The 13990-nt window shown below is 58.1% G+C and overlaps 3 protein-coding genes across 3 annotated transcripts, besides 1 other annotated feature; all 3 read left to right on the forward strand.

The window, feature by feature from the left end:
- Positions 1-1283: 1283 nt before the first annotated feature.
- Positions 1284-4343, forward strand: LPMP_250830 (hypothetical protein; the record flags this gene model as incomplete). The annotated part of the gene is made up of 1 exon (XM_010701351.1): positions 1284-4343. The coding sequence occupies one exon, from the start codon at positions 1284-1286 to the stop codon at positions 4341-4343; it is 3060 nt and encodes a 1019-aa protein (XP_010699653.1).
- A 291-nt stretch (positions 4344-4634) lies between these two features.
- Positions 4635-5183: a repeat region.
- Positions 5184-6195: 1012 nt separating this feature from the next.
- LPMP_250840 (hypothetical protein) lies at positions 6196-6579 on the forward strand (the record flags this gene model as incomplete). Its single annotated transcript, XM_010701352.1, has 1 exon — positions 6196-6579. The coding sequence occupies one exon, from the start codon at positions 6196-6198 to the stop codon at positions 6577-6579; it is 384 nt and encodes a 127-aa protein (XP_010699654.1).
- Positions 6580-9592: 3013 nt separating this feature from the next.
- LPMP_250850 (hypothetical protein) lies at positions 9593-12742 on the forward strand (the record flags this gene model as incomplete). The annotated part of the gene is made up of 1 exon (XM_010701353.1): positions 9593-12742. The coding sequence occupies one exon, from the start codon at positions 9593-9595 to the stop codon at positions 12740-12742; it is 3150 nt and encodes a 1049-aa protein (XP_010699655.1).
- Positions 12743-13990: the final 1248 nt, after the last annotated feature.

Genomic DNA, 13990 nt, shown 5'->3' on the forward strand with positions numbered 1-13990 from the left:
CGCAGGTCCTCTCCATCTCTCTCTCTCTTTCGCCGCGGTCATTCCCGCTCCCGTGTATCTCCCTCTATATACACATATCTATACATCTTTGTTTCTGTGGGCCCCCCTCTCCCTCCCATCAATCAGACACACGTGCGCCGACGCATCGCCACATTTTGCACTGTTGCTGCGGCTGTTGCCTTTGCCTCTTTTCGTCTCTTTTTCCTTTTTTTCTTTTATAGGAGGAAGGTCTTCTTCTAGGCACCTCAACAGTCATCATCATCGCCCTCGCCGTTGCGTTTTGCCGCACAGTTCGCGCGCACGCTCTCTCTACTCTTGTGCGTTTCACCTCTTCTCTGTCGTGGTGCCTCTGGGCCCCTCTGCGTGCGTGTGTGCGCGCCCCACGGTCCTACCTGCCTTTCGCTCTCTTAGCTCTCGCTCGCTCGCTCGCTGTGTTCGTGGCCTCGTCAGCCTCCACGCACGACTTCCTCTTGTTTTCCCTTTGCTCAGTTGAGCTTGAGATTACGTTACATAGAAGTATAAAGAAACCCAATTACCACCACCACCACAGACAGCCACGAGCACCTGTGTCTGGGGGGGGGGGAGCACAAGTAGTGAGGCAACAGCAACGTGAAGAACAATAAGCTGAAGCGGGAGAACGTGAAAGCGCTCTCAGCAGCAAGTGTAGGCACAGAACAGAGGCATAGACAGAACGATAAAAAGTGCAACAAGGAGGTACACCTCACTCACCGCATCATCGAAATCATCCGTCTGTCCGTCATTTGCTGTGGTTCACAGACTCTCCGTTCTCTCTATTTTTCCTTGGCTTCAGCCGCTTCCTTCACGCCTCTAGCTCCGCCTCCCTCGCCCAAGAGCCAGCACCTTGGCTAGGTCTGTAAAAGGGCGAAAGTGGGTGTCTCGGTGTGTTGATGTTTGTGTGTGTGTGTGCGTGCATGTGTGTCTGCCTGTGTCTGAGTACCTGTACGCGCCTGTCTTTATATACGTCTTGTGGTGGTTGTTTTCAGAGTTGCGACGCAGTTCCCTGTCCTCCCCCCCCCTCTCTCTCTCCCCGCACTCTCTTATTTCCCCAGTCTTTGTCTTTTCTCTGTTTTTTTTTTTTTGTGGTGTCGCACTCCCTCCCACCTCCCTTTCTTTCCGTGTTGTTGTTGTTGCTGATCTCACTTCGTCGAGGTGCACTGGTGCGTGTGAGGAGGTAAGTCTGTGTGTTGTGTGTTGTGTGTGTGTGTGTGTGGCAGATTTTGGGTAGGCATCCCAGCGAAGGCAAAGTACGGAAAACAGCGACGATGTCCACCGCCGTCTTTGAACTATTCGTTAAGCTCGCTGGGGTGACTAGTCCTGGACAGAAAGGGACGCAGTCTGCCCTCGAGATGGCACCTCCGCAGCTGCTCCTGCCAACAGATGAGGAGTGTGTGTTGTACGGTCAGAAAAAGCCAATTGTGTTCTTTTATGAGCCACGGGGGGCACTTCAGCTCTCCAGCGGTGCAGCGGAGGGCAGCTCCGGGCCCGGTGCCGCCGCGTCTCTCATCTCAAGCAGTCACGTGAGCTTCTTACAAGGGTGGCCTGCAGAGATGTCTGCAGCGCAGCTGACGGCCCCGGGGACGTCAGTGCATGCACTCCGCGTGACGAGCGCCGAGGATGACCTCCACAAGACGCTGTCGACGCAAGAGGTGTGGGCAGACTGGCCGCAGACCATCCGCGGTTGGCAGCTCTGTCCTATGAGCCACCTGTGCGCCGTGGTGCGCACCAACGGTGCAGCTCCGCATGCGTATTTGCTGGCCTCGCGCTACGAGCTGGTTGGTACCTCTGCGGTGTACGAACGATATCTGCTGCTGACGCCGCCGTCGAAAAGCAGCGGTCGCGATTCTGCGTCTACTGTTGTGGCGCGTGCGACGACTGCAGCGGACTCGACGTCCATCAGTGTCACCGAGTTGCGGACACTGCGGCGTGTCGCCTGCCTCTGCCGATGCTTCTGCAGTAGCGGTGCGAGGGTGCAACCACGCGCAGTGCGCTCGCGCGGTGTCCGCAGCGACACGCTCGCGCCGCCACCGCCGCTGGCCGACCATGTACTTCACTTGGTGCCGACCTCCCTCCAGTACACCTTCTGCTTCGCTGCGACGGCACTGTTGAGTGCGGCAGACGAGGAACGTTGCCAGTCGTGGGCGATAACAGCAACGACGTTGAGCCGGCAAAAGCTCGGTTCGCATCAGCAGTCTTGCTCGACAACCGAGACAGCCAACACCTCCGGTGCACTCTCTGATGCCGGGCACACAACATACCTCGAGTCCGCCTCGCAATCGCGTGACCGTAGTGCCTCGGTGGTGCGTGTGGTGGAGAACGGCGGCGGCACGATGAGCGCCTATGGTGTTGGCTTCAGTGAGAACCCTCGCTCAGCAGTGTCGACGCCGGCGCGACCGCCGCTCTCCATGGGTCACGTGGATGAGCAGCGCGACTCGCTCTCCGGAACGCGTCACCGCGAGGACATGGAGCAGGAAGATGGCGAGGGCACACTGGAGGAGCGCCTCCCGCCGTCGCAGCGGTGGCGGTCGATGGCGCTCGGCCGACTTCTCGACACATCCTTCTACGATGAGCGGGTGCCAGCCGGGTGGCGACGCTGGTGCTACGCGTCGAGTGGCATTCTGTGTCGCCCCCTCGTGGTCGACTCTCTCGACGGCATCATCCGCTACATACACGGCAGCCGCCTCGCCTTCTACACGGCAGTCGCATTTCTCGACCGGTTCATCGCCGTCACAGTGGACCCCTTCGCCAACTTCTTCACCTACAAACGCCAGCTCCAGCGGACCCGCTCGCGGCAGGAGATGGACTGCCGAATGCTGGCGCTCTCCGGCACGAGACCCACGGACCCGCCCAGGGCCTCTGAACTCGGCGCGGAGCAGCTGTACGCCAGCGGCCTCGACGGCGGTGTGCAAGCGCGCGACATCTGCAGCTTTCTGACGCAGGTCATCGTGGTGTGCATCATGCTCGGTAGCAAGACGGTCGACCTCTACCCCCCACGCATTCGCAACTTGATGGGCTGCGTTGAGGACACCGCCCCGATCAGCGAGGAGGACTTCGTGATTCTCGAGTTCCATGTTCTGCTCACACTTGGCTTTCCCGTACACCCGGTCACCCTCTTCGAAGCCGTTGGCGCACTGCTCACCTTCTCCACCAGCGATGCACTCTACGGCACTCTCACAGCGTCCCACATAACGCGGCGGCTTCTGGAGGAACACCAAGACCGCGGCCACCTCGTTGACGACGTCGACCGACTTATGCAGGAGGAGGCAGAGGAAGAAGAGGCCGCAGCCGTGGCAGGAAGTGTGCAGCCGAAGTCGCGCTCACACAGCGTAGCGCTTACGTCGGCAGACCGGTGCGCCATCAACGATTGGCTGCGGTTGCGCCTCTTTACGTGTTTCATCTGCGATGAGGTCATTCGCGCCAACACTTCTGACCCTACCGCATCGTCTTCGGCGTCTGCGTCATCAACCGACGACAGCGCCCTGCTCTACCGCGACGGTAGCGCCGATGGCAAGAACACCGCCGAAGAAGCAAAGGTACAGGGCGGGGGCGCCAGTGTGCTTCAGTTCTCGCCCGTGCTCGTCGCCGCAGCAGCGCTCGTGATAGCAGCCGAGCAGCTGCGCATGCCCCTCCCTGCTCCCATTCTGCGCCTTTTGCCAGCCCCCATGCAAGCACAAATGCGCGAAACCCCGGCCAACAGCAGAGGTGACATCAATCGCAGTAGTGGTGGTAACAGTTCCGTGCATAGCACGGCCGTGTCGCACAGAAGCCAGTACGTGAGCATGTGCGACATGGGAATTGAGGAATCGAACGCATTGCGCCGTGGCGCTGGCGCGGAGATAAGACAGAACGAAGCATCGGCCGGGTTGCACCTCACAGCGGGCGCCACAGATGATCACTACAAGGTGCTGATGGAACTGTCTCTAGTTCTGGAGCAAGAGCTGAGTCGGCTCTCTGACAACAGCAGTCTGCAGGAGCCGTTGACTCTGTCGAGTATGCCAGCCCCAAGCGCCACGCTCATCTCGACAAATCTGGAAGCAGAAGACGAGCAGGTCGGCCCTAGCAGCTGCGGCGCGGCAACAGTGGCCGGGTCATCGCCGTGTCCCACCCGTCCCCGCACCGGGGCGACATCACGTGGAGGGGCACCCCGACGAGGGGCACCTTTATCCTCTGCGGCGCCACCGCGTGTGCGTCCGGCGAGCGCGTGTGCCGTTGCCATGTTTGGTCGCATCATTGCGCAGGCAAAGGCGATCCACCACAAGAGTCGGGAGAGCTGCCCACCGGTGCTACTGCACCGCTATCAGTCTCTCTTCCGGGACCGCGTATAATGCACCTGTGGACTTTCCTCGTCTCTCGTCTTTCGGGGGTGTCCGTGCCACGGCCCGCCCTGACCATCATCGAGGTGGGATGTGCACAGTAACGAAGCTGCCCCTGTTGTTGCCACAACGTACGTGGAGTGGCGTAGTGTGCCTTGCCGTCTTTCCGTTTCACCTCACCCACACATTTTGTTTCCAGAGCGTTTTTCTTTTCCAAGTTGATGCGTGGCACCCGTGTGTGCACCTCGTTGGACTGGCATTGGGCGCAGCGTATCCCCAGCCAACTCATAGAAGGCGTACTTCTTTTTATTTTCACCATGTCCATTCTCTCTCATAGAACACACGTGCCCAACCTCCATACAGCCGTCGGTCTGTCACCGACCCATCGCGGGGTACAAAGCAGCAGTGGACACGCGCTGCAGCAACGCACCGGCCCAGTCATCGGAGCACGGCCCCTGTCCCAAACTCTGCCCACTCCCGCTTCTCAAGCCGCCTCACAGCAACTACAATTATGCCGGTCCTCACCTGATGCAGCCTTCGGCAAGTGGCGCAGGCTCCCCACACCAGTAGGCAACGAGGGCCAGGTGCGATGCATTCGAGTCACCTTGACACTTTGCCTATCACACGGATGGCTCCAACATTTCTACCGTCTTGAGTCGCCTCCATGCAACGCCATTCACGGCCTGGCTGTCGACACCCGTAGCGATGTATCGCTACGGGTGTCCCTCCGGCGTAGGTACTTAGCCCTGTCACCACCAGAAGTGACTCGGCATTTGGCAGGGGTAAGGCAAGCTGCCGGAATTCCCCACTCTTTGTGTGGGGCACGGGCCCTGAGCAGCGGGTACTGCGGTGTTCTCTCTTCATCAGTGCCAGAGATTGCATAAAGGGGTGAAACATTTGGCGCTGCAGCGCAACGGGGCGTCGCAAGTACAGAAGGAGAGAGACACCTCTCCTTCTGTACTTGTACAGACACGTTGCTTCCTCGTATGCACCATAGATGCTTCGCGTGTGTGTTGGTGTGAATCGAGCTCGTCTGCTTGAGTTGTTCCTCTCTCCTTCTCATCCTTCACCTCTTTTGCTGCTTATTGCTCACTGTTGTGTGCCGCTCCTTTGTTGTTGTATCTCTCTCTCTCTGTATGCGCGCCAGTGTGCGTACGCGTGGCCCTCTCTCTTTCGCGCTCAGTCCCCCCTACCTCTCTCGCGCGCATTCAGTTTGGTGAGCTGGTGGTGGTTGCCGTTGTGATCGACTCTCTGTGTTGGTTGTCCTTGTTTTTTCCAGAGAAAACAGATGTATGTAATGTGGGTGTGGAGCGTATGTTTGTGGGGGGAGGGGGTAGAGGGGGCGCTGTGTGAATGCTTGATCGACGTTCTCTCGTCTTCCTTATATATTTCTTTGTGTGGATGTGCGTGTGTGTGGGTAGGTGTGTGTGTGTGTGTGTGTGTGTGTGTGTGCTCGTTGAATACCGTAGGCGGACCTCTACTGCATTTTGTTTCCTTGGCGCCACGCACTGCACATTTTACGTAGCGCAGGCGCCGCCAAGTCAAATGATGCAGGGTAGCCGGTAGGTGGTGGAACAGATGGTTGGCCATCTGTGCTACTTACGAAGAGTCGAGCTGAAGAGCCGATCTCTGGGGCCCCGCCGTTTTGGAGGACTGCCCCCATGGAGCCTCCTCACTTTCTCCCTGTGCTCTCTCTTTCTCTCGCCGGGATATGCTTGTGCACGGATGCCTCGTGGACCCTTTGTGCCTTCGCCCGCTATCCTCGTTTTCTGCCTGCCTCTCTCCCCTTCCTCATGTCAAAACAAAACGAAATAAATAAACAAGGCACTCTTTCCTTCCTTTTCGCTCCACACTACACCTCCTCATGACCACCACGGCCAAGAAGAATGACGTCCCGATTGACGTCACATGGGAGGACCAGAAAAATATCTGCATCTTTTCCCGCCTCCACCGACGCGTGCAGGCACTGAATCGCCGCCTAAAACTTCTGACCGACGACATTGAGAAGCTTGACGACGCCGGCACCGAGGTGATGATCTGCGACGAGGTGAAATATGTCTTTGGCGAGGCATTTGTGGACGTGGAGTGCGATCAGGCCGTAGACCTGCTCGATGCCGAGAAGCAGCGCATTGAGTCGGAGAAGGAGGAAGTAGAGGCTGAGCTGAAGGATCTGCATGTGGCACTGGGGGAACTCAAGGCGCAGCTCTACGCCAAGTTCGGCTCACAGATTTACCTGGAGGAAAAGTAGCGGGGTATAGTAATGCAGTAGCAGGGCTACACTGCACGAATAGTGTTGGCGAAGTGGGTGTGCATAGGATCAGCACAGGAGATGAAAATGAAGAACTTTAGAGAGAGGCGAGGATGCTTGGAGGCAAAGAGGAGAAGAAACCGTGAAGGTTGTGGATGTCTGCGTTGTACACCTATCCTCACACTGCTCCGTGAATTATTCTTTTCTCTTCCTTCTTGCTCGATGGCATAGATGGTCATGAGCGGATTCTCTGTCTTTCTCTGTGTGTCGTTGCGGAACGGCCTTCACCCGTCGTCGAAGTCTATCTCCTTCCTCTCCTCAGTTCCTGCCTGTGAGTGAGAGTGATGGGTGAAAGTGTGCAGGTGGGGTTGTTGATTTGTTGTCTTCTTGCAGATGTTTGTGTCGACCGTGTGTGTGGGGGAGGGTGTGTATCTACGTTCTCGGTACACGGAAGCTGCACAACTCTCCTCCTCCTCCTCCTCCTCCTTCCCCTCCCCTACACGTACAGAGACGCTTGTTGGTTGCCCCCCCCCCCCCAAATGGGAGAGGGACTGCCTTGTTTTTTTTTTTTACATGGTGGTGGTGAAGCAGCAGAGGAAATGGGGGAAAGTGGTGGTGGTGGCGAGGTGATGATGCGAATGCGCACATACGAAAAGGAAGCACAACAACAAAAGGGTGAGCAATGCGGAAGAGGGGCAACCACAGAGCTGCAAAGGGGAAAACGGCTGCGGCCTCTCTCTCTCTCTCTCTCTCTCTCTCTCTCCTTCATGCTCGCTTCTTTTACTTGACGTGTGTGGGAGTTTACCTGGAGGTATTGACCCCTCCGCCCTCCCCCTCTTTCCATGCGCCTCTCCTTTCTTCCTTGCTGCGCTAAATCCTCTACACGTATGCCGCCTGTGGGTGCCGCACGCAACGTGCGACGATCACTGTGATGCGCACCCACCTTCGCTCTGTTGTTTCCCTTTGTGTGTGTGTGTGTTTTTTTCCTCGTCATGACGCTGCCTAGCCCCCCCCCCCATTTCTCTCCCTCTGTGCGAGCCCCCTCTCTGCCTCTTTCCCTTACCTTGAGTGTGTGTAGGTGTGTAGGCGGTTTGCTGGACTCGTCCCTCGTTGGTCGCACCGTGAGTGAATGGAACGCACTATCCGCTTTTTTTCCCCTTTGCCTCTCTCTCGTCTCCTCCTTCATCCTTCAGTACTACTGGTTGAAGGCAGGCCCCTCTCTCACAACCGCCTCTCGGCTGGACAATCATCGTGCCTGCCTCCCACTTCCTCACTCCTTCATACCAGCACACACAGCAGTGCACAAAGCAGAGCCATTCGCCCCCACCCTCCCACCCACACACCTCTGCACGCAGACATCGAAACACCGTAACGCAACTCCCACCTCAACGACAGAAAAGAGAAAGGAGGAGAATACGTGACAAGTGAGAGAGAGAGGGTGTGTGTGTGTGTTGTGTGTGACGGGGGTACATAATCTCCACTGCCAGTCCAGCCAGGAATAAAAAACAAAGACGAGGGATTGAGAGGAGAACAACAGCGCAAAAGAAAAGGCTGCGCAGGAATCTGATCGAAGAGCGCACGAAGGAATCGTGTGTGTGAGAGAGAGACGCCACTTGGCTGCGGCCAAAAAAAAAGAAAAACGACGGAAACTGAACGAGCGTGACCGTTCCAGGGAGGTGCGGTAGACCACTTCACACCGCCAACCAACGCTCACAACGACGACAAAGGAAGCGAAAACGACAGAAAACAGTGCGAGTCGTTCTGGCACCTCTCTTTCTGTGTGTCTCGGTTGCTTTGAATTCTTCCTGCCGCTCTATATCGCATCATCCCCCTCCTCCTCCTACCCCCCTCGATTTCCTGCTCTCACTGGTTGTCTGTGAGCATCTCTCTCTCCCTCTACATCCCCTTCTCTCTCCGTAGAAGTGCACCCTCCGGGTACTGTTCTGTTGGCCACGGCCTCTTATATGGGCAAGCGCTGCCTATATATGGTGTGACTCTACCTTTTTCGCTTGTTTTTCTCTTCGCTTCTGCTGTGCCTGTGGTTGCCTGCCGCTGTCGTCTCCTCGAGCCAACCTCTCTTTCTGTTTGTTTCTGCTCGTCTGTCTCACCGCCTCCCTCTCTTGTTATTATCGCTTCCTCTGTCGTTGTCGTTACTGCACGCCTCGCACTGCTCCCCGATCTTCCCCGTCGCCATTAGCCAGAAACAAAAAGCGCAGGGAGGGTATGAGCTCCTGGCCCGCTGCTGGCCCTCTCCGATCTCCTCGGCTACATTCCCCCCCCCCCCTTCCCTTTACTCTGTCTCGGGCTCCTCTAATACCATTAATTTGACGCTCCCTTTTCTGTTCGGTCTCTCCGTTTAGGTCCTGCTGTGGCATCCGCGGACCGTTGACGTGGAGGGGGAATTCTGGTCAGTGGCGACCGAGAGCCGTCACAACTAGGAACGTATCACCGTTGCGGTTGGTAATTCTAGTGTCATTGTTGATGGTGACAGTGTTACTCGTCACGCCCACACTGAGGTGCAGAGACACTTAAATAGCCACACCCACACCGACGCAGACATCGACGGGCTCTCCTCTCTCTCTCTATATTCCTCAATTCATGAACTCAACGAGAGAGGCGCATAAGCCCACTATTCTTACCGACTCACTGGCTTGTAAGTGTGCCCAGTAAAGTCATCTGTTTGTCTCTTGTCTTCATTTTTCAGTCTGCCTGTGATTCACTCTTCGTTGGCGCTGCGCTCTCGTGTCGTGGTTGCGGTTGTTCGTTCGTTTGCTCGTTAGCTCGTCGGCGCTAAACGACACTTTTCTCTGTTGTGTGTCCTCTCTCTACGCGCGTGTGTGTCCTCGTGTCCGGACACTACTGTTATCTCTTGTCCCCCACTCCCTCTCCCTTACTCCTCGTGCTCCTGCTTCACCGATTACCTTTTGTGCTCCCCGCTTACCCACCCCTCCCTCCCCCTCCCCACTTTCTTTTTCTCACCCCCCCCTCCGTTCCCGTTCTTCTTTTGGCCGTCATGCAGTATGAGAAGCCCGGTGGGGTCATGCATGAGGTGATCCGGCGCGCCTTTGATGAGCTGCGTCTACACAACAATGCACAGGGCGCGGTCACCATCGTCACATTCGCTCTTGCGAACGCAGAGGGACTGCCGCTGCTGAAGTCGGGCAAGGATCTCAATGGAAACACCACACCAAGCACGCCGCGAGCAGTGTCGTCGCGTAGCGACAACATCGTGGTACGTCCCCGTGACACCAGCGCTGCTGCCGCTGATGCTTCCAGTGCGAGCAGCAGCAACCAGAACGACTACGACCCTAACGCGCTCCGCCCACGTCTGGGCGGGACCTCGAGCATGACCCGTGTGGCGCATGCCGCGTCGATTCAGTGGCTCACCGCCGGGGGCATCAGCGCCGCTATGGCTTCCCCATCTCTCGTGTCTAGCAGCAACCCCATCGCGTCACTGCCTCCCGGGAGCGCCGAGTGTCTGAACAAGCCGCACCACTTCAATCGGACGCAAGTGCTGCGGCTTCTGCTCATCCGATGCGAAGCCTACAGCGCCATGAGGCAGCACAACTGCGCACTGCAGGATGCGCTGAACGCGGTCGAGGTATCGGAAGGCCAGTCCGCGGAGGCGTACTTTGCGGTTGGTCGAGAGCAGCGCCGGCAGTTCAACATTGTGGAGTCCGCCAGAGCGTTTGACACAGCAGAGGCGTTACTGAACTCCATGCAGCAAGCCATTGCGGCTGGACGGCACGTGGTGGACGGGTGGATCCAGGAAACGGTGTCGGAGGACTTCTGGGCCGAGCGCGGCTACCAGATGTCAGAGGTTCGAGCACTCGGCATCACACAGCGCGAGTATGAGCTGCAGGAACTCGCCGGGTACCGTAATGGTCTGTCGAACTCAGGTAGTGCCCCGTCGATTCCTCTTGGCCACGGACGCACTGATCTGCTAAACTCGCTGATAAGCAGCAGCAGTGGGCGTGAGCATGGGCGCGGTGTCGAGCCGTCATGTGCCGGTGCTAGTGGCTCGCAGTGCGAGATGTCGACCTCCCTGAAAGACTGCGCGGCGAGCGTTACCTTCACAGGTGAGAGCGGCGCTGACGGCAGCGCGGCGGGTGCGGAGAGCTATGCGTGTGACATGCTGCAGTGCGGTATGTCTTCAAACGAGCTCTCCATGTGGCGCCGTCTCTCCAATGAGTCGCGGGCGCTGCTTGCCATGCGCCAGTCCCACACCGTGCCGTCAACGCTGCTGGGGGCGACCATGACCCTGCTGGATCGGCGTCTCGCGAGCATTCGCGGTGGCCTCGCTGTCTCTCTAGAAAATAACTTGAGCGTCCCCCTGCGTTTCGTTGGTGCAATGGCACCAGACGGGCTCTATCACGACGCCTTCAGTTTCCCCGACTTCATCGACAAGGCGCACTGCGGCATCTCAATGCTCCACCCACGCGGGTGGGGTGGCTACTCTGGCTGCGTCTGCTACGAACTGCACGAACACTTGAGCTGCTTTTTTTATTTTGAATATCCGCTGCTGGGCTCGCTCAAGTATGGCGTACGCTTCGTCGACCACCGCGTCTCTGACCTGCGCCGCGCCTTCGCAGAGGTGTACAAGGAGACGGGTGTCTACGGCATCGAGGGCGGCACAACGGCTTTGGCCATCACACCGCCACCGCACCCCAACAGCGTCACGGCGGGCGGACACAATGGCTCCCACATCGGGGGCGGTGTGTTGGTCCGCGGCGCGACGACGCCGCTCACGACGACGGTGGCTAGCATGAATGCGGCGCGGGCGGCGATTCGCACACCACCGTCGGGAATCTGGACTGCGTCGCACACTGCGGCGTCCCCGTCGAAGCGCCCGATAAAGGCCACGGCACGTCTGAATGGCAATCAGGGCATCGCCTTCTCACTTTCCGAAGTCCTGGCCTTGCGGCTGCGCAGTGTGGAGCTGTTGCCCGCTCTCGAGTACGTTGGTGCGACGACGCTCAAAAAGATGAGCTACGTCAGCCAGCGCTACAGGGAACTCGTGAACAACCTGCCGCCGCCGATGTTCTACGGCACTGGGCGTCGCTCCTACCCGGACTACTGCGTCGCCTCCGACCGGTTCAACTCGCCGTGGATTGTGCGAGACGTGCAGCCAGTCACGTGGAAGCTCGTCTTCGACGGCCGCCTCGCCGACCAGGAGGAGTTCTCTATATCGGCTGAGAGTGACATGCAAAAACATATCCTGTGCTTTTCGGCTGATGCGCAGACAAAGGTGACGGGCTACGTGTACTTTGGCGACAAGCGGTGCCTGCAGTACATCATCAAGGAGAGCTGGATCCCGTTCAGCAACACGCTCTACATCTCCACCCCCGTCGGCAGAACCTTCGCCAGTTGCGTAGCAACGAACAACCAAACCCAGTTCACTATGTCGCTCACGAGCAGCAGCGGAAGTGGCGGTAGCGTGAGGGGAGGCGCGGCCAAGGGCGGCGATGAAATGCTGTACTCGGCACGCAAGCGTGTGCAATCGCCCAGCGATGCTGCCACGCCGACCGCGCGTACCGGGGCCACCGTTGTGACAGCCACGGCTATTCCAGCCGGAGTCGTGAGCGGAAACGGAAACGGCCTCCACAGCAGTCGTAGCACAGCGCCCGCCACGCTTGGTGTCGATTCTGGCGCTGTCACGGGCATAGTGGAGGGCGCTAGCGACGTCGGTGGCAATGCGGCAAGACGCGCCATGGTTGCTACGGCCGTGGACACAGCGTCGATGAAAACCAGTGACAGCTCTGGTGGGTTGGGTATGCTCTCCTTGCCGGTGACAGCGGGGGGGATCGCGAAGGCGACTGTTTACTCTCCAAATCCCGTATCCTCCTCAGCTCCGAAGCAGCCGTCTTCGGAAACTGCGTCTAACAGCACCACTGTTACAGCTGCGGCAGCGGTCTCCTCGACGTCTGGAAAGCCGGAGTACTACAGCATCTGGCGCCCACAGCGCGTCAGCGGTGGCGCCGTCGTCGGGAGCACCTCGCCAGCGACGACGAACGGCGGCGCCGACATTGTAGCCGAAGTGAAGGTAAACCCCGTGCTCTACGGCATGGTGGTCAAGGGCTACTGCGCAGCCGAGATTACGCTCTACCCTGGCGCGGATGCGATGCTCGTGTCACTCATGTCATTCTTTATGACACGGTGGTAGCGGGACTCGCGAGAGAGGGGGGATAGTGCCGCCCCCTCCCCCGTATGGGGAGGAAGGGGGAGGGGCGGATGCGTCGAGTTATTGGCCTCATTCCCTCCATCTCACGCACACCCCTTGTGTCGCACAAATTTCCGCCTGCTCCTACTGCTGCTACTCGGTATCACTGCGCTCGGACGTGGGTGTGGGTGTGTGGATGTATACGCGCATCCGTTGCTCTCTCTCTCTCTTTTTCTCTGTTGGTGTTGTTTTTGGGGGATGGTGGTGCCGTGGCATCCGCCGCGGCCCGCGCTTCTTCTCGTTGCGGTCATTGTTGATGGTGACTGTCTTGCTCTTCGTGCTATCTGTCTCTTCCCCCCTCCCCTCCTTCGTTTGCCGCAGTGCGCACCGCTACGGTGTAGCGTGCGAGGGTTCACTGCTCTTGATGCAGCTGCGAAGATGTCGTTCACTGGCGCGAGTGTATGCGTATGTGTGTGTGTGTGTGTCTGCACAGCGGATCTAGATGGAGAGTAGGGAGGGAGGTGAGAGAGGGTCTCATCTACTACTCCCCGATGCATCCCCACCCCCACACACACACAGACCCGCACACATCCTCTGTTGAAGCTGCCTTGTTGTTGAGTTGTCGTTGTCTCTTTTTTGTTTGTTTTGCTCCTCTCTCCTCCCCCTCTTCTCCACGTGTCGACTTTGTTTCATCTTTTCCTCACTTGCTCAATCTCACAACACACGCTTATAGCCACGACTGCCCCTCCTCTCCCTTCACCCTGTCGCTCCCCTCCCATCGGTGCACTCTTACCTCCTCATCCTTTCCTTCCTCACAAAGCATGTCGTACCAGACCTGCGAGGACGGCGGTAGTGATAACAGTTGTCCAACAAGAAAACGAAAGCCCTGAAATGAAAGCGCAGACAGGGGTGCCTCTCCGCCACCATGGCCACGCTTCTACCACGACCACCATCACCACCACCCCCGCAACGCCCATGGCCAGGCTCCTCCCTTCACCTCCCCCCGCTCTCAGCCACCCTCCCCTCCTAACGTATGCCTCACCCTCTCTTTCTTCGCCCTTTCTTATCTTCTCTCTCTCTCTCTGCTCTACGCTCCTCTAAAACCGAGCGGCTCGCTCCTCTGTACTCACCGATCACTATCAGCGCGTTATCCAACACATTCACGCGGATCTGCAACGCTATCTGCCGCTCTTTCGTTTTCTCCTTTCTCTCCCCTCCTCACACAACCCAGGCCAACACGTGGGAAAGCAC

Source organism: Leishmania panamensis (assembly GCF_000755165.1).
Source record: "Leishmania panamensis strain MHOM/PA/94/PSC-1 chromosome 25 sequence".
Taxonomy (NCBI): Eukaryota; Euglenozoa; class Kinetoplastea; order Trypanosomatida; family Trypanosomatidae; genus Leishmania; species Leishmania panamensis.